The 21,906-nt window shown below is 43.1% G+C and overlaps 1 protein-coding gene across 1 annotated transcript in view; it reads left to right on the plus strand.

Annotated features, from left to right (window-relative positions):
- NUDCD1 (NudC domain containing 1) overlaps positions 1–21,906 on the plus strand; it is a 61,457-nt gene that overhangs the window by 30,934 nt on the left and 8,617 nt on the right. The window contains exons 6-8 of the mRNA XM_056854256.1: positions 1,842–2,052; positions 10,272–10,416; positions 15,382–15,507. Coding sequence (XP_056710234.1) covers positions 1,842–2,052; positions 10,272–10,416; positions 15,382–15,507 — 482 coding nt within the window. The remainder of the gene's footprint in view (positions 1–1,841; positions 2,053–10,271; positions 10,417–15,381; positions 15,508–21,906) is intronic.

Consider the following 21,906-nt stretch of genomic DNA (forward strand, 5'->3'; position numbering starts at 1 on the left):
TGATGCCAAACTAGGTTGACCAGTGGTTTGGCGCTTTGTAAGAGGTGCCTCATGTCACAGGGTCATTCTTCACAAGGGCTTTCTCAGGGTATGGCTGCTTTCACATACGTAGGATAATGCACTTCCAGTGCACTTTTGCAGTTGTCTCTATGTGGATTTTCCTGTTTGCAAACAACCATGAAAGTGCATTATCCAACGTGTGTGAAAGCTTATTACTAGGCTGTGCACTAACACGGTGTTAATACACCCACCCTGCATAATGTTCTCCAAATTGATGTAGCCTTCATAGAGGAGGTCCAAGGCATCTCTTCCCTGGGTTTTTGTTTTCATTTTAGGAAAGTGAACCTATATGCTTTTTACTCATGTACCCTATACAACTCTCACTATAGTATAGGTGTGTTTGAAAGTAGACTATAGTTGCTGAGAAGAAAAGCTCCTGTAAACTTTTTGATCTACAGACTTGAATGTGGTCATGTGTGTTTCATAGTCACTTGCTGTTTAATGTTCTGAACCCATGCCGTCACTGGTAAGTGAGCATCAACACATTCCTTCTCCTGTCAGGTACCATTTTGACACATCGTCTTGTACAACACAGACGACAACCATTTCTTGGTGTGGGTGGAGATTGTGTGAATGGGGAGTAAGCATGGAGCATCTATGGTATACATGATGGGTCGTAGAGAGACTGCTGAATTACAACTAATAATGAAGCTCAAGACAATGCGTTCCCTTGGATTGAATAGGGATCTAGGATTCCTGTCTCATTACCAATGCTAGTTTCTCCATGCCTACTACCCCTCTGCATATCACACCTTATTCAATCATGCCTGCTAATGTCATTTACTTGCTTTTGTCATTTACATTGCCATTGTGTGTCTAATTCACTCTTCTCTACTTAAGGATAGACGGACTCACATTCTTGCTGTATCCGAAGAAGTGAGCTGTGGCTCACGAAAGCTCATACCCTGCCAGAAACGTTGTTAGTCTTTAAGGTGCTACTGGGCTCTTGCTCTTTTCTGCTGCTATTGACAGACTAATACTGCTACCCATCATGGTGGGGCATATGTGTGCGTGTTTCTTCCCAATGCAAGACCTACTGTAAGAGAAGCCCAAGTGTCAGCAGAGTTCTTCAGTGCAGTCCCTCAAGGTTTCGCGGTACAAGTCTTGCTTTGTGGGCAGAGCTAAACTTTACAGCAGGGATCTTCAACATGGTGCCTGTGGGCATCAAGGAACAATGTTGAGCTTTTCAGAAAGTGAGTTGGACCATTGTCAGTCAGGGCTGGTCCCTGGCAGCCTTTGTTCAGTTGAAAGGATTTTCCATTGTTGCAATAACAGGCAGCCACTGGAGGATCACGAGGGCTTGTAAGCACCCAGGATTTCCTTAGTCGGAGTGTGGTCCCATCCCCCCTTCAGGCTTTTTTTGTTCCCCAGAGGTGCAAGGATGGAGATACTCCCATTTTGCTCTATATTTTGCAGCAGCCATTTTTCATTTGGCTCCACTTCCTATGGTGGCCATTTTGGGGTCAACACCCTCTCTCAGGATTCCAAAGGCACCCGCGGGCTCAAAAAGGTTGGGGACCTCTGCTTTACAGTATACATATGGCTGCCACCAATCGCGTCAGGTGTGTCTAATCCCCCTTCCCTTTGTAGCATTTGATGCAGCTTACCCATGTCCTGTCATCACAACATGTGTTTCTCTGCCCTCTGCCAGTGATGCAGAGCTGGCCTGGGAAAACACTTGATAATGTTGGGAGACAGGTGCATAGTCTCAGCTGCCGAGTTGCTCCTGAGGAAAATAACCTGTGCTCCCCACTTACGTATTCTCTTCCATGTTTCTGTAGAGCCCCTCTACTACTGGCAACAGAGTGAAGAAGATTTGACAGTCACTTTTCGCCTACCGGAAGAATTCATAAAGGAGGATGTGCAAATTCGCTTTTCTCCGGATTCTATCAGCGTAGCGCTGAAAGATCCACTCCTTCCTCTGTTGGAAGGAACCCTTTATTCGTCAATTGACCATGAAAGCTCAGCATGGATAATTAAAGAAAATAGCAGGTATTTATTGCAGTACTACGTGGTCTGATTAATGTTGTGCCTTTGTAGCTGAGGAAACAAGTAACCCAAATTTGATTTCTAGGCTTTTTCTAATCACTTGACTTCTATGCAACTGTAGAAAATGGATGGCTGATTTGTTGTACAGGCATACCTCGTTGTACTGAGCTTCGCTTTATTGTGCTTTGCAGACATTGCGTTTTCGAGCAAGTCTATCGGTGCCATTTTTTCAACAGCGTGTGCTGACTTCATGTCTCTGTGCCACATTTTGATAATTCTCACGATATTTCAAACTTTTTCATTATTATTACAGTACATTTTTAAAGACATAATGCTATTGTTCACTTAATAGACTACTGACTACCTGTGGCTCACGAAAACTCCTACTCTGCCAGAAATTTTGTTAGTCTTTAAGGTGCTACTGGACTTTTTCCTATTAATAGACTACTGTGTAGTGTGAACATAACTTATACGCACTGGGAAACCAAAACTATTGTGTGACTCGCTTTATTGTAGTAGTCTGGAACCGAACCTACAATATCCCCAAGGTATGCTTGTACTGAATAGGAAGTTGCCAGGCGATGCTACTATTGGCCGTGGACAGTGGTACATTCCTTTCATGCCAGCTTCATGGCTATGCCTGCAGTTGAGTAAGCTATAAGACCAAGCCATACACTGCAGACAGGCTTCTGACTTCCTTTCCCGTGCCTCCTTTTCGTTTGTGTGAATGGCAGCCCATTTGCAGAAAGTCAAATCCAAGCTGTCTAAAAAACAGGAGGGTTGGACGAGGCATCCTTCCCTCATTTGCATGTTGCATAGCTGTCTGAATTGTATGCATCCAGGATAGCTCTTTATAGTTTGATTTTTGCTAAAGAAGAATTAGAGTTGGTTTTTATATGCCGACTTCCTCCACCACTTAAGGAAGAATCTTCTACTTCCAGCTCCCAAAGGAGAGGGTCTTTTTTTAATGCAGCCACTCTGAGATAAGCGGTCCTCATCCATTTCCACTATCTCTGTCAATGGAATTAGCATCTGGCTTTTTTTTTTTTAATCCAATACTGTCTTAAAATTTTTTTTTAAGTGCTACACAGAATTTGCTATTGGAGAAACACCTCCTCTTGGCTATTAACAGACCGATTGCCGCTTTTGATTAGCGTGCGGCAGAGTAGATTCCCACTGCATGAGATTGTTTTCCTGCTTTCTCTGCAAAATGGCCCATTGCCTTCCCAGAGTAGTCTTGGGGAAATATAGTGACATTTGCCCGAATGTAATGTTGACTTTTTTTGCTTGGAGACGGAGAGAGACTTGTATTCTGCTGTGAAATAAAAAGCAGGATTTTGCCAGGGTCCCCATTGTGAGTTCCTCATTGGGGATCAGTCACAAATCAGCCTCCTTCTTTTTCACCTAATTGTGAGCCAATTCTGTTCTGCGCTTGCTTTTATCTTTTTTTCCGGTGCCTTTCTGCAAACTTGTGCAGCTGCTCGAGAGGATTGCCAGATACTCAGCCCCACAGTGTAGCCGCTAGGGATTTCTGCTACCAATTATTCAGTGTTGCGGCCTGCTGTTCTGATGACTTGGAACTCGGGAGCTTTGCCTCTCTCCTGCCAGCAGTCCGTCTTCCAGGCAGACCTTTGGTGTTGGGTTTCCTTATGTCACCTGCTGGCGCGCAACTTCTCTCATCTGCTGTGCGCTGTTGTAGAAAGAGAAATGTGAATGAGCGCGGCAGAGAGAGAGAGATCGACGTGCTGTTAAGCAAGCAGCAGCCTTAAGACTCGGAGCTGTTGCTTCCCAATACGGTTTGCTTTCCTGCACAAGCCAAATAACCTAAGGTAAACCTGTCGATGATGAGAAGCAAGGCTCCTTCCAGAGGTTTCTGCTTTAATTAACTGGTGCTGTCGGTATTCTGCAAAAGGATTTCGCTTTCCTAAGAAGGCACGCTTATTTATTTGCAGTGTTTCTGCCCTGCCTCTCCAAGAGACCCTCACCTGAGCAAGTGAACCACAAAAATAATACAAAGTAATGCTGTTGGCTTGCAGCAATCCCATCCATAAAATTCTCCGCAGTAAAGCAATCGGTAATCAGAAGTCTCGAAGGTTACTGACCGAGGGCAGGCCAGGGAGAGGAAATTAAGATACCCAAAGCAGTGGTGTATAAAGATAATGTAAAAACCTGCGGTGGGGGGGAGTATAACCCCATCCAAGGCAGGAGGGATCTGAAGTCCCTGGTCTGCCTTTGTACTAAACCAGAGAACCTCTGTCTTGTCAGGCTTAAGTTTTCAGCTTGCTCACCCTCGTCCATAATTTATGTTGTTTATGGCTTATTATTAATGACTTGTTTTTATATATGTTTGTGTTGTTTTAACTGTAAGTTGCCTCAAGCAGAACTTAAAAGAGGTGGCATAGAAATATTCTAAATAAATCATTTTGCCCTTCCTGCGATTTCTGGGAGATCAGCGGGCTGCAGCCCGGGGGGGGGCGGGGGGGGCGGATGCACAAAATTTCTGTTCCCCAGACAGAAGGCAATTTTTCTCAGCCGAAGATTTAATCTAGATCTAACTCAATTATTTGTATTTCAAGTGTCCTCCTTGGGATATCTGTGGGTATTATCCTGGCACGTTTCCTCCCTCCTGCGTAGAGCCAGCGTGGTGTAGTGGTTAAGAGCGGTGGTTTGGAGCGGTGGAGTCTGATCTGGAGAACCGGGTGTGATTCCCCACTCCTACACACGAGCGGCAGAGGCTAATCTGGTGAGCTGGATTTGTTTCCCCACTCCTACACATGAAGCCAACTGAGTGACCTTGGGCTAGTCACAGCTCTCTTAGAGCTCTCTCAGCCCCACCTACCTCACAGGGTATCTGTTGTGGGGAGGGGAAGGGAAGGTGATTGTAAGCCGGTTTGAGACTCCCTTAAGTGGTAGAGAAAGTTGGCATATAAAAACCAACTCCTCTTCTTCTCCTCCTCCAGCATGAGTGCAGGAGGTTGTCTTGGCTACTCGGTGTAAGAGCAGCTTTTGTTGCATTCTACGCTGCGTTACAAATCCATGAGTTTGCCTACATAAGAGGGCATCAGATGGACGCTTATGCTGTGTATTGTACTATTTAATGGGGATGAGTGCAGAACAATGTTTTTCATTAAGCCGCGGCAGTGTTAAATTTCTGTTTGAACGAAGGCAACACTGGTTTACACTTGGAAGCAAACTGCAGATGTAAAAGTGAAGGGGTTTAAATCGTTTTCATGAGAGTTTAGAGGATCCTACTGCTGCTTCAGAGGAAATCTTCAGAACGAATTCAAACAATGAGGGGGAAATGTGTGTGTGTGGGGGGGGGGGTTCAGGGGTTGGATCCAGCCAGCTTCTCCATTGGTGAAAAAGGTAGGGAAGGGTCCCCTCAGACTTGCCCCCCCAAAAAACACAACCAACTATGCTGGGGATCTTGGGACCCTCATGGCCCAAAAAAACAAGTGGAATGGTCATAAGGATAGGAATTAGGTGAAATTGAGCAAAAGAAAAAAGTTGCCTGGTTTCAACCCTGTATCTCTCCTGAAAGAGGCTCTATTTTTAGCAGCCTTGAATGTGTTGCTTGGAGAACTCATGTTTTGCTCTCTCAAAAAAAAAAAAATCAGCAGTGTTAGAAGCAGTATAGTTTGAAATAGGAGTCCATATGTGCAGGGAAGGAGAGTTGTAGCCCAAGGAGCTGCAAAGCAAGGAGGTGTGAACTTGTTTTTCTTCTGTAGTCTTTGGTCTCGCTTTGCATATCTCAACCAGACAGCAGGAGCAAAGGCAAGCAGACGAGCCAGAGTCAGGGCAGGATGGAGGTGGGCAGGTGAGATTGAGGGGCAGATACGAAGGTGGCATGAGTCAAGGCAGGAGGCAGAGTGTGCCGGCGAGCAGGCAGGGGCCAAGGCAACGACAGCATGCCTTATGGGAGCTGCTTGTAGTTTCTTCTGGTACCGGCCTCCACCCTCGTCCTCCTTCGTCGGTGGTCCTGATGCTCTGAGGAAGACTCTGCAGGTGCAGGACCTTAATAGGACTCCTACAGGAGCTCCAGATTGTTGGGAGGTGCTCTTGGGGGGTTCAGGCTTTCTCAGGTGGTTCCTGGTGTGTTGGCTTTCTGGGGACACAATCCAGACCTAGCAGCTGCGGTAGGATCACAGGGTCAGCCTGTGGAGCGTTCAAAGACTCCTTCACCTCAGATCTCAGGGCCTGAGAAGAATTCCTTGTCATCTGAAAAGTCTGATTCAGTGGAATTGCGGAGGGTCATGACAGTCTTGGCCTCCTTTCATTTACACACCAGCTTCTTCGCTGCTCTTTCAACAGGAAGAACATCAGAGCATCCCTGCTTGATCAGAGGAGAGCCTGACATCTAGTCCATGATTTTCGGTTTCCAACACTGACTAGCTACAGTGTTCAGGCTGAGAAGCCTTAAGTTATCCCAGGCCGCCCAAGGGAATCCATGGCTAAGCAGTAATAAAAGACTGACAACTGAACAAGAATCTCCAGCTATTGCTAGAGGTTGTTAGGACTGAAGTCAAACAGATTGCTTATAGCCCTCTAGTTGCAAATTATATTTCTTTAAGTGAGATCATCTCTACCATGTAATGATCTGTAATAGCTTTTCCACACATGTGCTTTTGAAATGTGTGAATTAAAACCTTTGTTTTTTGCTTAAATAAACATTGAGTTGCATCCACCCTAGCCCTAATCAGAGTTACAACAGAAGACTCTCATGAGACAAAAGAGACATTTCTTTGGATTTTCCCTTCAGACTTCAGTCTCCTGTGCTGTTTTCTGATGTTCCCATGACCATCAGGAACAATGTTTTGGAGATGCATCTCTGAAAAGCTGCAGAGATTTTACCTGGCACGTTTAGACTATAGGTGTTATGAGCTTCAGAATACCAAAGACCAGGGGTGTCGAACTCAAATCGTTACAAGGGCCGGATATGACACGAATGTCACTCGGTCAGGCTGGGCCATGCCTTGCCAGCTCAGATCGAGAATTGGGGAGGTGGGGAGGCCGGGCCGTGGTCCGGATAAGAGCTCTCAAGGAGCCAGATACAGCCAACAGGACCTGGCATAGACATTTATAATCTGAACATGGCAGAATATGATAGACCCCTAGAGGGGTTGGTTTGTACGGGAGAAGGTGGCCTGATGGAATGCCCACGTTCAGAGGATGACCCTGTTGCCTTTGTGCTCTGTATCTGGACTTCCAGGAGGCATCTGTCTGCCACTGCTGGAAAGGGGATGCCAGACTACCTGGACCACTGGGCCTGGTGCAGCTGGCTTGCACTTCCATTTTTACATTGAGTAAGTCATCCAAACATCAAGCAGCAAGAAAGGGATTGAGCCAGGATATGAAGCTGCGGTTAGAGATTGGGCCTCTGTTAGACAGAAGGGATTAATGACAGTTTAGGGGAAAGAAGAATGAGTGGCTTCTCTAATAAATAAATTTATCTATAAAGCAAAGTGGCACAGTAATGATTATGTTTTGATAAAGTGCCAAAATGACATATTATTCTCTTGTGCTAAACAAGTTATTTTGCTGTGAGTTGCATTAAAAAAAATGGTTCTTAAAGAGTTGGAGTATAATGAGAGAGGCATGCTCCTTAAGTGGAAAATTATACGTTTAGCTACTCATAGTCTTTGTAGAATTCTGCCGACAGAGAACTGCTCTACCAACAGAGAACTTTTCTTACCAGTGTTTCTTAAAAACAAAACAAAAATCCAGTTTTGTTCACAACATGTGTTTTCTGGGAGATTTTATCCTTGGGCTTCATTGATTGTTCAGGGGAAGGAATGAAGAAGAACATAAGAAAGGCCATGCTGAATCAGACCAAGGTCCATCAAGTCCAGCAGTCTGTTCACACAGTGGCCAACCAAGTGCCTCTAGGAAGCCCACAAATAAGACAACTGCAGCAGCATTGTCCTGCCTGTGTTCCACAGCACCTAATATAATGGACATGCTCCTCTGATCCTGGAGAGAATAGGTATGCATCATGACTAGTATCCATTTTTACTAGTACCCTTCTCCTCCATGAACATGTCCACTCCCCTCTTAATGCCTTCCAAGTTGGCAGCCATCACCACATCCTGGGACAGGGAGTTCCACAATGCATTGTGTGAAGAAATACTTCTTTTATCTGTTTTGAATCTGTTACCCTCCAGCTTCAGCAGATGACCCCACGTTCTAGTATTATGAGAGAGAGAGAAAAGAAGAGGATGAATTAACCTAGAAAAACTGCATAATAATAAACTAGTACAAGTTGAGTATCCCTTATCCGGACTGCTTGGGACCAGAAGTGGTCCCTATTTTGGGTTCTTCCATATTTTGGAATATTTTGAAATTTTTGCATATACATAATGAGATATCTTGGGGATGGGACCCAAGTCTAAACATAAAATTCATTTATGTTTTATATACGTTTTATATATACTTTATGCACATTGCCTAAATGTAATTTTAAACAATATTTTTAAATAATTTTGTGTCCACTGAACCAGCAGTGGCACTGCTGAGGGCCTGAGAGTAATGCCTGTAATGCTGGCTCAAAAGGTCGGGTTTTCGGATCACTCCAGATTTCGGATGTCCAAATAAGGGATACTCAACCTGTACAACAAAACCCTGCAGAACATTAGAAAGTATGGGTTGGGTCCTAGAAAAACAGGAGTGTAAGGTGTTAACGCAAGAGGCTCCTACATCCTTACCCATGAGATCCTTTTGCTATGGTGCATTTAGCTTACAAGAATGCCCCAAACCCAGCAGTAGATCTTGAGTGAGGCAGGGCAAAGAAGATTTCTGATGAAAGGTGCTACTTTAAACTGTAGTCTTCAACAATAAATATATAATAACTTTCAAACTTATTCAGAGTAAGCCCTGTTCATCTCAGTGACTCATACTTTCAAGTAAATGACCATAAAACTGAGCTGAAGCTGCCTTATTGTAGAATCAGATTTGACTTAAAAGGGCAAGGCTGTTGCCTCACACAAATTCTGCTTCCAAGCAATTTAAATAATGTACCCTGGGAAGATCAGCTCTGCAAACTGAGAAAGCTGTCAGTATGGGTCCTGTTGGGCTGTCCAGCTAACGGTAGAGCCTTTTTTTTTTCCTGGTGGAAAACATGTCTTCTCCCAGAGCCGGGTTCCTGACTCTGGAGGAGAGATCTGCACTTGAACAACAGATTTGTAGGATCCAAACCGTTGCTGTTTAGGTCATCTCTGGGTATAATTTTTGCATAATTTTGTTCTTCTAGTCAAACCACAGGAAGTTCCGGCTTGCAGCCTACTGGCTTTTAATGGTAGCAGTCGCGCAGTTATTTATGGCTGCCAAGAGTTTCATGATCCAGTCTGAATCACATGCAAGCACAAATTCTATGAACCATGCCCCTTCCCCCATGGAGGGATAGGTTGGATGCTGGACATGTGGTCTGTGCGGCTCATAAGCTGTTCCTGGGTCACTGGAGCTTGGCTTCTGTGCTCTCCAGGAGCCCATCTTGCCGGACGAGAATCTTGAAGCAACCTTAGCGTTCCGTTGAGCTTTGATCTTGTTTTCAAGCTTATCTCCAGTCATCAGGATAAACCAGTTGCTTTAAAAATTGCTTTGGTGAGGAAAGGCTGAGGGAGTTGGGAATGTTCAGTCTGGAGAAGAGGAAGTTGAGGGGGGACATGATTGCTGTCTTTAAGTATTTGAAGGGCTGTCACTTCGAGGAGGGCAGGGAGCTGTTCCTGTTGGCAGCAGAGGAGAGGACTCGCAATAATGGGTTTCAATTGCAGGCGGAAAGGTACTGGCTGGATATTAGGAAAAATTTGTTTACAGTAAGAGTTGTTCAACAGTGGAATAGACTACCTAGGGAGGTGGTGAGTTCTCCCCACACACACCAGCAGTCTTTAATCAGAGGCTGGACAAACACTTGTCAGGGATGCTCTAGGCTGATCCTGCACTAAGCAAGGGGTTGGACTAGATGGCCTGTATGGCCCCTTCGAACTCTATGATTCTATACCTGAATGCTGAAATGATCAGAATGCCAAATACTACATGATGATAAATTTGTGTGCTATGCTTAGAATATGAACAGCTAAGAATGTAACAGCTCAGAATATAACAGCTAAGTGTCTGCTTGAGCTGTATTACTTTGGTATTCCAGAATCTGCATATGAAAACCATACTGTCTATGGATACTTTACAAATGTATCCTAGCTCTGTCAACTCTCAGTGTTTTTCTCTTCCAGTTTGGAGATATCCTTGATTAAGAAAGAAGAAGGATGTATGTGGCCAGAGCTGATCGTTGGTGATTCTCGGGGGGAATTAATCATGGACCCTGCCCAGAGCAAAGCAATTGCTGAGCGGCTGTTGCATCTTACCTCTGAAGAAATGGTAAAGTGATAACAAAATAAAATCTTTGACCTTTAAGATGCAGTTACATTCATTACATTAGAGCCTGGTAATATGCTGTCTTTTTCTTTCTTTCTTTCTTTTGCCATCAAGCTGCAGCCAACTTATGGCAACCCCGTAGGATTTTCAAGGCAAGAAACGTTCAGAGGTGGAAGTCACATGTGTAGAACTGAATACAAAACCAAGCATGACGCTTCCCAGGGTTTATTGGCACATTATATTTCAGGCAATAAAACATTGCCCTAAAGATACACTGGACATTTGGAAGATCTTTCCTTTTTTAAAAATTGCTAATATTTCCAAATGAGTAGTTGACTGTTTACCAGCGACAGTGATAAAGGGCTTCTTGGTTTTTCTTATTTTTTTCTTGGTAACATGAATGAATACTGTGAAGGAATAATAGTTACCAGAGTCTGCGGCCTTCATCAGTTTGGGTTATTTATTGTAACCTGTAGGGTGTTATATCCATAAACATAATTTAGGATTTGATAGCTGTGTTTTTGGGCTCCAGTCTGCAGAGTGATAGGGTCTGCCTGCTGAAAGGATTGCTGTAGTCTAAAAACTTTCTTTTGGACAGTATTAATTTGCAATACTGACTGGCAGGCTGTGCCAAGAATTAAGATTACAAATGCTAGATGATCTGAGAGAAGCTGCAGATTTCTTAAGGAAATATAATGTATCAGCCTCTTAATGGGAATGCATTTCATAGCAGTAAAAGTCAGATATTTTTAGTACCGAATTAACATTAAAATTTAATCAATGAGTGGCATTAAAATATCACCCCAAAAGAGCCCTTTTTTAGGTCCACCTACTGACGTCCCTTTAAAAGTCAGTTCTACCATTATTTCAGTCTGTGTGTCACACGCTGTAATTGTCGGAATATTAAGTAGGCCAGAATGGTTAGATGAAAAAGAACTGCAAATGAAGCAAGTTCTAGGAGCAGATCTTGGCCAATGCTACTCTCCTCCTACACCGTTTCCACTGGAAAAGCCACTCCTGATGATATGAGGCCTTCAGGAACCTTTCTTCATAGGAAGAGGGAACTGGCAGAAATCACCTCTGCACCCACACATAGGTGCGAAAACAACAAGGGGTCACTTGGAAGGTAGGTGGAAGTGGGATGTGTTATAGAATCATAGAGTTGGAAGGGACTACCAGGGCCATCAAGTCCAACCCCCTGCACAACGCAGGAAATTCACAACTACCTCCCCCCTCCACACCCCTAGTGCCCAGAAGATGGCCAAGATGCCCTCCCTCTCATCATCTGCCTAAAGTCACAGAATCAGCATTGCTGACAGATGGCCATCTAGCCTCTTCTTCAAAACTTCCATGGAAGGAGAGCTTACCACCTCCCAAGGAAGCCTGTTCCACTGAGGAACCGCTCAGTTGTTGGTGGACTAAAACAGCTCGTGTTGGTGGACTTCAATGTGGAGAACTGTGACTAGTTCAAGGTCATGTGAAGCTAGCTGGCTTCACATGGAGGTGTGGGGAATCAAACCTGGTTCTCTAGATTAGAGTCCACTGCTCATGTGGAGGAGTGGACAATCAAACTCAGTTCTCTCCGAACTCTCTCAGCCCCATCCCTTCACAAGGTGTCTGTTGTGGGGAGGGGAAGGGAAGGTGATTGTAAGCCGCTTTGAGACTCCTTAAAGATAGAGAAATCAGGGTATAAAAACTAACTCTTCCTTCTTCTAATACCCTTCTTTTCTCCCCAGTGGGGACCCAAAGGGGCTTGCAACACCATTCTCCCCTCCTTTTTATACTCACAACAACTCTCCCATGAGAGAGGTTGAGAGTGTGTGACTCGCCCAAGTCCAAACAGCAAGCTTCCATGGCAAAGTGGGGAATTTGAATCTGCTCTCAGTAGAAACTTTTGGGGAGGAACAGGGCTCTGCATATCAGTCCCACAAGTTGTGATCCATTTGCAGTTCTTTGGATTCAAGCCAATAACAACTGCACTACACGAATCCTTTTACATTAGACTAGGTTCCTAATAAAAGCCATTGTAGTGGTTACAGTGTCAAACAAGGAACTGGGAAAGCCAACTTTGAATTCTTACTCTACCATGGAAGGTTGCTAGGTGATTTTGGCCTAGTCACACACACTCAGCTTAACCTACTTCACATGGTTTTTGTGAGGATAAAATGGAGGAGAGGAGAATGGTGGAAGCCGCTTTGGGTTCCCAGTGGAAAGAAAAGTAAGATGTAAATGAACTAAGCAAATAATCCAAACTTTTCCCCCCAGTATTGATTGTTTTTAACCTAAAAATATCTAGTTAATGATTGCCTTTAGAATCCTGGGCTCTTAGAATCATAAAAAGGTATTGGGAGAAAAAATTCCCATTCTTGAGGAAGTTAGGTGCTCAAAATTTAACTAAAATTAATTGCATTTGAGCATTTCATAGTTCAGTTCATTCCCCCTCAGATTCAACAGGATTCTTAACTTTTTCATATTTTGCCAACTCATGTCTTCCCCGCCCAGACTGAGTCTATAGTTTGATTTGGTCAAGAGTTAACATGTTAGCCACTTATCTTCTCAGGTTAGGCGATTATGTGGCTCTTTGCATCATGACGCATTATCACACTTTTCAGTAGAATAGTAAAATAAGAACCATATTCCACATTTCCACACTTATGTCACTCTGCAGAATGTGTACAAAGGATTTGTTCAGGAGAGCATTTTTATGAAGGGAATAGAGGTATAGTTTTTATACCTGTGAATTTTTATTGCATTGTTCTGTATGATACTATTTTTATTGCATTGGTTTTTAAAATTAGTCATCTGCTTCGAATCTCAGTGAGAATGGTAGACTGTGGTATAGTGGTTAAGAGTGGTGGACTCTAATCTGGAGAACCGGATTTGGTTCCCCACTCCTCCACGTGAGCGGCAGACTAATCTGGAGAACCGGGTTTGGTTCCCCACTCCTACACATGAGCGGCAGACTCTAATCTGGAGATCCGGGTTGGTTTCCCCACTCCTACACATGAAGCCAGCTGGGTGACCTTGGGCTGGTCACAGTTCTCTCCAAACTCTCTCAGCCCCTCCTACTTCACAAGGTGCCTGTTGCAGGGAGAGGAAGGGAAGGAGATTGTAAGCCGGTCTGAATCTCCTTAAAAAAGGTAGAGAAAGTATAAAAACCAACTCTTTTTTCTTCTTCTAAAAAGACTATCTCATCGCAGTTAACTATCCTTAGGATGGTTAACATTTACTATGATCTGTGGCATCACAGTGAGTGTACAAAAAGATATTAATCCACTGAGAAAACAGGTTCAGCATTCAGATAATGATGCACTTTCAGGCCTGGTGCATAAGTAGTGCTAACTCAGGCTCGCTATCTTATCCCACTCATGTACTCCATCTGCTCAGGTCATAAATGTGCAGGGAAAGCATAGTTTTGCTTGCCGTGCTAAATCCTACCCAGCAAGGCATGTATATGCAATCATGAAATCTCTCAAGGAGCCAGAGTGTCAATAGAATAATCTGCTAGTCTCCCACGTTACGAATGTGTTTCAGTATTTTCTATTTAGTATTTTGCTTCTTAACAAATCAAGCGAATTGACATTTAATTGTTTTAATACTAAGAATTCTAAAAATAATTGCCTGTCTTCAGTAAGAAGCTCCATTAGTCGTCCTTTAGAGCTTGTTGCCCAGGAAACAAAATTAGAATGAGACTAGAGAGTTTTTTCCTAGCTTACACAGACTTCTGCCATTTTTAAAACTAATTGTGGCTTCTTAGTATCTCTGACCCAAATCTTCCTTCAGTAAACCATAGAAAATAAAATGCAAGAAATGCCTGTTTGTTGTAGGTTAAAAGCAATACATTTAGGGCAAGATTATTTCTTGTGTTTTGAGGTAGTTTATATAAATATCTCGACAAAGGCATTCCAGTGCCTTATCTGATTTATTAAAGTAATAAGAAAAGTAGTATATTGTTTCCTTTTTCCCCCTGAGTGTTTCTCCTGTAGTTATTAGTCCAAATTCTTTCAGTTTGGCTTCACTTTTGCATTGAGGATAATCGTCTAAGGCCAAGTGTCTGTTCCTTTGAGATAATTGGGTTTCTGTTTGTGTGCAATGATGAATTGCAGAGGAAGCCTTTCAGGTGCCCGGTGAGTTTTCGCTGGCACTCCTTGTGTTGGAAATTGAAGTAAAATTTCTGTCCTCTTCACGTGGCCCTTTGAGTATTCACTAATATCAAGCACAAACCTATGCTGTAATATGAAAACCTCCACAAAACACAACAGCATGCTGGCGACTCTTAGTGGTTATAATGGTCACTAACTCAAATATGATTACATAGAACACAACTATATAACATTAACATAATAGTTCAAATCACGAATCAACTCAAAAAATGCCCTAAAGTGGACAAAGTACATCCGTGTATGTCAAAAGTCCAAAACCAACAACAGGAAATAGAGGATAAAATGGAGAGGAGAGTGATGTAAGCTGCTCTGGGTTTCCATTGGGGAGAAAGGCGAGGTATAAAGAAATAAAATAAATAAATGTTGGATTTTATTGCTAGCAATTTAATTTTAATTAGGTAAAAAGGTAACGGTCCCCTGTGCAAGCACCGGGTCATTCCTGACCCATGGGGTGACGTCACATCCCGATGTTTACTAGGCAGACTTTGTTTTACTGGGTGGTTTGCCAGTGCCTTCCCCAGTCATCTTCCCTTTACCCCCTGCGAGCTGGGTACTCATTTTACCGACCTCGGAAGGATGGAAGGCTGAGTCAACCTTGAGCCGGCTACTTGAAACCGACTGCCGTTGGGATCGAACTCAGGTCGTGAGCAGAGCTTGGACTGCAGTACTGCAGCTTACCACTCTGCGCCACAGGGCTACTTGAATTTTAATTAGTCGTTGTTAAATAATATTTTCACTACTGCTCCTACACATGATCTTGAATTGGCTAGGAATTAAAAAAAACAATTTTTTTGTGTGATTTCAGAATCCAGACCCTACCAAAGAAAACCCTCCATGTAATGCTCAGGAGCTGGAAGAATGTGATATTTTCCTTGAAGACAGCACAAGTTTGTGCAGATTCGATGGTAACACCCTGAAGGTCACCCATGTGGTAAGTTTGAAGTAATACTTAAGTGTCTTACATCTCTTTAACATTTTTCTCCTGTGCCATTTTCTCTACCTTTGGCCTCCACCCTGAGCAAATGAAGAATCAATATAATTGAGCCAGTGGTTCAAACTGCAGTTTTGGGAGGCTGATTGGGGTCAGAGAACAGGCAAACTCCCCTGTAATGTGGCCCCGCTCCATACCTATGCAGCTATTTGCTCTCCCCTTAAACCTGAAGGTTAAAGAAGAAAGTGCCAAAGCTGGATAGCAGCTGAACATCAAGAGGACAAAAGTAATGACTACTGGGGAACTGTACAACTTTAAAGTTGACAATGAAGAATTGAAATAATTCAAGATTTTCTATTCCTTGGCTCCATCATTAACCAAAAGGAAGACTGCAACCAAGAAATCAGAAGGAGATTGAGACTGAGAAGGGCAGCCATGAAGGAGCTAGAAAAGATCCTTAAGAGTAAGGGTGTGTCGCTGTTGACCAAGATCAAGATAATAACATAGTATTCCCCATTACTTTATATGGGTGTGAAAGTTGGTCAATGTAGAAAGCTGAGAGGAAGAAAGTTAATTTGAAATGTGATATTGGAGGAAAGTTCTACGGATACTGTGGACCATCAAAAAGACAAATAAGTGGGTTCTAGATCAAATTAAGCCTGAACTCTCCCTAGAAGCTAAAATTACTAAACTGAGTCTATCATACTTTGGTCACATTATGAGAAGAGAAGAGTCACTTGAAAAGACAATAATTGTAGGAAATGTTGAAGACAGCAGAAAAAGAGGAAGAACCAACATGAGATGGAGTGACTCAATCAAAGAAGCCACTGCCCTCAATTTGCAAGACCTGAGCAAAGGTTTTGATGATGGGACATTTTGGATGACATTAATTCAGAGGTTGCCATAAGTTAGAAGTAACGTGATGGCACTTAACACACACACACACTACTCCAAATGCAAGAAATCCACTCATGGGCCCTCATAACAGGAGCCCTTGTTAGTGCTTGGATGGGAGACCACCAAGGAAGTCCAGGGTTGCTATGCGGAAGCAGGCAGTAGCAAACCACCTCTGAACCTCTCTTGCCTTGTAATGTTATGCCAAACAGAGGTGTCTCCTTTTATTGGGGGAAATTAGCTAGGAGACTGGTAGAGCTTTGCAAGAGGTTGACGTGGGAATCTTTGAGCCTATTTTTACATAGATGAGCGCATCAGTGGAAAAGTTTCCAAATGAAGCTTTTATCAATGTTAAGGATTTTATTAAAAATAATCAAATTTGTATACACATTCACAGGAAAACACACAAATCCCGATACATACAAGTGCTAGGAAAATAAAGGTTGGGGGGTGGGGACACAAGGATTAGAGGTTCCCAGGGGAATGTATATTTACCGATCCGGGAAGCTGCGTGGAAACGAGTAGCGACCAGCATTTCTCATAAGGAAAGCGAAGGAAAACTGTACATGCTGCAGCTTGACAGCACTTTCCACCACAGGGGTGGGAGACTCTGGAGCATGGTTAGCCACAGAATGTGAAAGAACAGCATACAGGAAAATTGGCAGTAATGTACACAATCCATACAAAAAGTCTATTCCATCAATAGACTGATGAGCAATGCCATATCAGATTTGTAAACTCATTCAAAATGCTCCACTTTCAAGAACTGAAAAATGACAAAGCCATCTACACAGCAGCCTCCGATGGGGAGGAGGCTCATAACTAGTTTAGTTTAGTTTTTTTAAAGGAAATGTTCAGAAATTTGTGAATGTTAAAAAATTGTTTTCAAGAATAATGTGAGGCGCCTGCCTCTGCTTGTGCTGAAAAAAAGAAAGACATAGTCCTGTTTGATTTTTTTTGAAGTGAGAAAGTGCTGGGTGTGGAGAGACTTAAAGCTGCGAGCAGAAAAAAACAGATGAGTGGGGCTGAGTAGGTAGCCGAGCTGTCTCTGCTTTTTAGTCCGACGGCGACCTTTACTTTCAGCCAGGCTTGCATACATAGAAAAGAGAATAGCGGGAAATGACAAAATGAAATTCTGTGTTAAGAGAGTCATATTATAAAGCTAATAAGTCAACAGTAAGCCCAGAAATCTCCTGCAGAAGTACAGTCTGTGCTGGTCTACAGTTCTGCTTCTATTCTCATAAGGAAAAAAGAGAATAGCTATTTTGAAAATGACCTTAAGACTTGGGAATTAGTCCTCCCTTCCCTCCCCAAGTATGGAGAGGCACAGGTTGAAAATAGAGATAAATCATCCAAGGATTGGTTTTCTGTAGTTTCTACAGTCATCTGGGCTAAGTTTTATGGCGGTGCCTTTACAAGCACTTGAGCAAACTCCTGTTTGCAAAATATTTGAGGAAATGTCAAGGAAAATACTTTCCTTCGAACAGTTCCGACAGCGTTGCTCGTTCTAGCCCTGAGAGCATTCAGAGTCTGAAAGCAGCAGGGCCTGCCCAGTGCACTGAACTATACCAGGGGCTCCCTAGAACTTGATAAATTGAGACTATCGAGAATGTGTCGTGCTGATTTCCTAACTGCTGCACCATTTATTTGGTTCATATGTCTTTGTTCTTACTGAGTATAATAGTCCAAGAAACAAATCAACATTGCTCTAATCCAAACTGAAAAATCACTGATGGTAAGACTCGGAAGCAATTCGGATCTGACTATTATTGTGGCTGCTTGCTGTTTGGTTTAGAGATAAGGGCCGAGGGAGAGGGAAGAGCGAGTTAGCGGTTATGTAATTGCTGGGAGGTTTGACAGTCGGCAGAGTGTATGCGTAGATCTTGCCCCCAGAGAAGGTAGCGCTTGTCTGCCCTTGCCAAGTGGCGATTACACCAATTGCCCGGCGGTCTGATTCACTTGCAGAGAGCTTTTGATTTGGATCCGTACAAACAGCGGATCCAGTTTTCTTGCTGTTCAGTTCTCTCTGAGGCTGCACCCTCAGGCACAGAAGCAAAAGTTAAGCTTCCTGATGTTGGCTTACAGGCAGGCAGCCATATTTCCTTTTCCCCTTCGATAGGTAGTGCTGCCTTGATCCAGATGGAAGGGGGGGGGATTGTTTGCATAAGCTGGCATACAGGCTGTGCTGTAGACTAGGAAGACAGATGAAAATGTAAAAACAAAAAAAGAACCAAGAAAGTGGAAAGCAGAAGAATACCCAGATGTTACTGAATGAATAAATAAGGTAGCCAGTTGCCTGATACAAATTGCCCCTTCCCCTGCGGCTGTTACTCCCAGTAGGCAATAAAAAAAGAGGCTGCCAATCACCCATTCTCAGATAAAAGAAAAAAGGGGAATGCAGTCTGTTGCTGAACAAAAACGGAACACTTGGGTGAGGGGAGCTGAGGTCTGCCCCATCACACCTGTTATCTTGTTGCATTCATGTGCTCGAACCATTTTTCTCCCAATTAGCTCTGCTAATGGAAGTCAACCAGGCTGGAAGCAAAGATATTTCAATCACCGGAGGTCAGAGAGAGAGAGAGTATAGAAGGGGACAGTTTTCCCTTTCCTCGCTCCATTTTTGTTTTAGAAGTAGGCCACCACCTGTCTACTTCAGTTTTGAAGGAGTGGATTTGGTACACATGGTACACATACTTCATACGGTGGTTCTAAATAAAATTTAGGGGGGTTTTGAACCTACTTTTGACATGAAGACCTCACTGGTTGGCCACCGCGAGATACCGGTTGCTAGACTAGATGGACCACTAGTCTGATCTAACAGGCTTTGTTTATGTTTTATTCCTCAGTGCTGCTACTTAACGCCAAGTTGCATCACTAGAAAAAAATTGTTTCAACTTCCTAATTAAATTGGATTACGTAGCCAGAGAAAGGGTGCATAGACAAAGATGCTAAAATATAAATTTTTTCTACCCTCTTTCCATGAAATGAGTAATTGTCATTTGTTGGCAAAGACCCACATCTCAAGTTACCGAGTGATACTGTTTCCAGTTAATAAATACAATGATCTAATTTATTTGTAAGGAATAAGCGCTCTGTGTGCATCAGAGCTCCCACATACCTTTGTATCTGCTTAAAGAGCATGCCCAACATCAGTAGAAACGACAGTGAATACCAAATACGTTTTTTTAGTTCATTGGCAAACATTAGGTTCTGCCTTCTATATCTTGCAAGCGCTACTGTATTAACTGACGGGTCTTGGAACCAGTGAGGGAAATCTTTATTTTATGGACTGTGGGTTTTCTGAGGCTGCTTCTGTGCCTTGCCCTTCCTATTAAAGTTTTATCTGCCAGAGCCAAGACACAATCACAGTTATCCAAGTATCGCGTCTTGAATTTATTTTAGTTGCACATGGGGAAGGCTTTCTTGTCTTCACTGAAAGAGGCTCATTTTTGCCCCAGGCAAACACTGTACCTTTATCCTTTTAAGATGATGCTTCCCAGCAATGTATTGAGATCTCTTTAAGCAATGTATGGCTGGCAGCTTTCTGAATTAAAGTAGCCTCATTGTCCAAATAATCCCCCCTTTTTTTCTTAAGACTGTAAAGCCCTGTGGCGCAGAGTGGTAGACTGCAATACTACAGTCAAAAGCTCTGCTCACAACTGAGTTCGATCCCAACGGAAGTCGGGTTCAGGTAGCCAGCTCAAGGTTGACTCAGCCTTCCATCCTTCTGAGGTCAGTAAAATGAGTACCCAGCTTGCTGGGGGTAAAGAGTAGATATATGGGGAAGGCACTGGCAAACCACCCCGTAAACATAGTCTGCCAAGTAAACGTTGGGATGTGACATCACCCCATGGGTCAGGAATGACGCGATGCTTGCACAGGGTACCACCTTTATCTTTTTTTCTAAGACTGTGTGGTAGACCCACACTATTCTTTTTAAAAATTCATCTCCTTTTTCTTATGAAGTAGTTGTGAGAATAACAACTCACCTTGTTTGCATCAAAATCAAAAGGTTGCTGCCATTCATCATCCAGAAACATTATTTGGAAAGATAATTACCAGTGACAGCAACAGAAAGACGCTAGATAGATAGCAGGCAGTTCATGAGGGGTGCGACCTCCCTTTTATTCATTGGGGTGAGATAATTGCCAGTTAGACAAGCTCAGTTCCACTGGGTTTTTTTCCTTAATACCTGTTTGTCACATTTTTTAAAGGCCTTCAATCGGGCCTTTTTAAACAGGATGCTAAAATGACTGATGATTTCAGTTACTTTGCCTTCTTTACGACATGACAGGAAAGATGGTATAACCATGACAGTATTTAGTGTACTACTGTGTTTGTTCTTTTACTTCAAAAGATCCCTGGGAATCTAAAGACCATATTTCTCCATTATTATTAGCCCTAAAAATTGACTTACACATACCACATTTGGGGTATATTTCTAGCCAGTGTGGTCTAGTGGTTAAGAGTGGTGGTTTGGAGTGGTGGACTTTGATCTGGAGAACCGGGTTTGATTCCCCACTCCCCCACGTGAGCGGCGGAGGCTAATCTGGGGAATCAGGTTGGTTTCCCCACTCCAACACATGAAGCCAGCTGGATGATCTCGGGCTAGTCACAGCTCTTTCAGCCCCACCTACCTCACAGAGTGTCTGTTGTGGGGAGGGGGAGGGAAGGTGATTGTAAGCCGGTTCGATTCTTCCTTAAGTGGTAGAGAAAGTCGGCATATAAAAACCAGTTCTTCTTCTTCTATCCCAAGTCAAATTCCAGTATATCTTGGGGTAGAAAATCATACGAAACTTTTTGTTTGTGATGTTAGACATCATTCTTTCCCAGTACTGAAACATCCAGAGCTTGAAAACACACTCTGACACGAAGCAGAATTGTTTGGAATAGATTCATCCTTCCACTTCTGTATATTGAGTAACTCATATCAATATGGTTCCTTTACAAAGCTTTGTTTAAAATTTGAAACAAAAACTATTATGGCTTGAAACTAATATAGTAGTTAACTAACAACTCCCATGAATTAAAAAAAAATCTAAAGTTAATAATTTCTAATATTTTAAAAACTTGGGGCATTTTTCTACCCCATGAATATATCACTCTGTGGTTAGGTAAATATTCTCCAGAGTTGTCTGTTATCATAGGCTCGCCTAATTCCTAGGCCATGTTCTGTCATTTTAGCAATAGCAAGCAAGAATCCAGTCAGAAAGCGCTGTTTGTCTATTTCAGCTGCCTCCCTGGTTGCTGATTTACACTTAAAATATACTTTGGGGAGTTTCCAACATTTGATTAAAACCAGTCCAGAGAATTCTGATGCTGTTCTGATGTCTTTAAGTACTTAAGGTGTCAGACTAGGATCTGGAAGACCCAGGTTCGAATTCCCATTCTGCCATGGAAGCTTGCTGGGTGACTTTGGGCCAGTCACTCACTCTCAGCCCTAACCGACCTCGCAGGGTTGTTGTGAGGATAAAATGGAGGAGAGGAGAGTAGTGTATGCCACTC

The sequence above is a fragment of the Euleptes europaea genome, chromosome 8 (genome assembly GCF_029931775.1).
Source record: "Euleptes europaea isolate rEulEur1 chromosome 8, rEulEur1.hap1, whole genome shotgun sequence".
NCBI lineage: Eukaryota > Metazoa > Chordata > Lepidosauria > Squamata > Sphaerodactylidae > Euleptes > Euleptes europaea.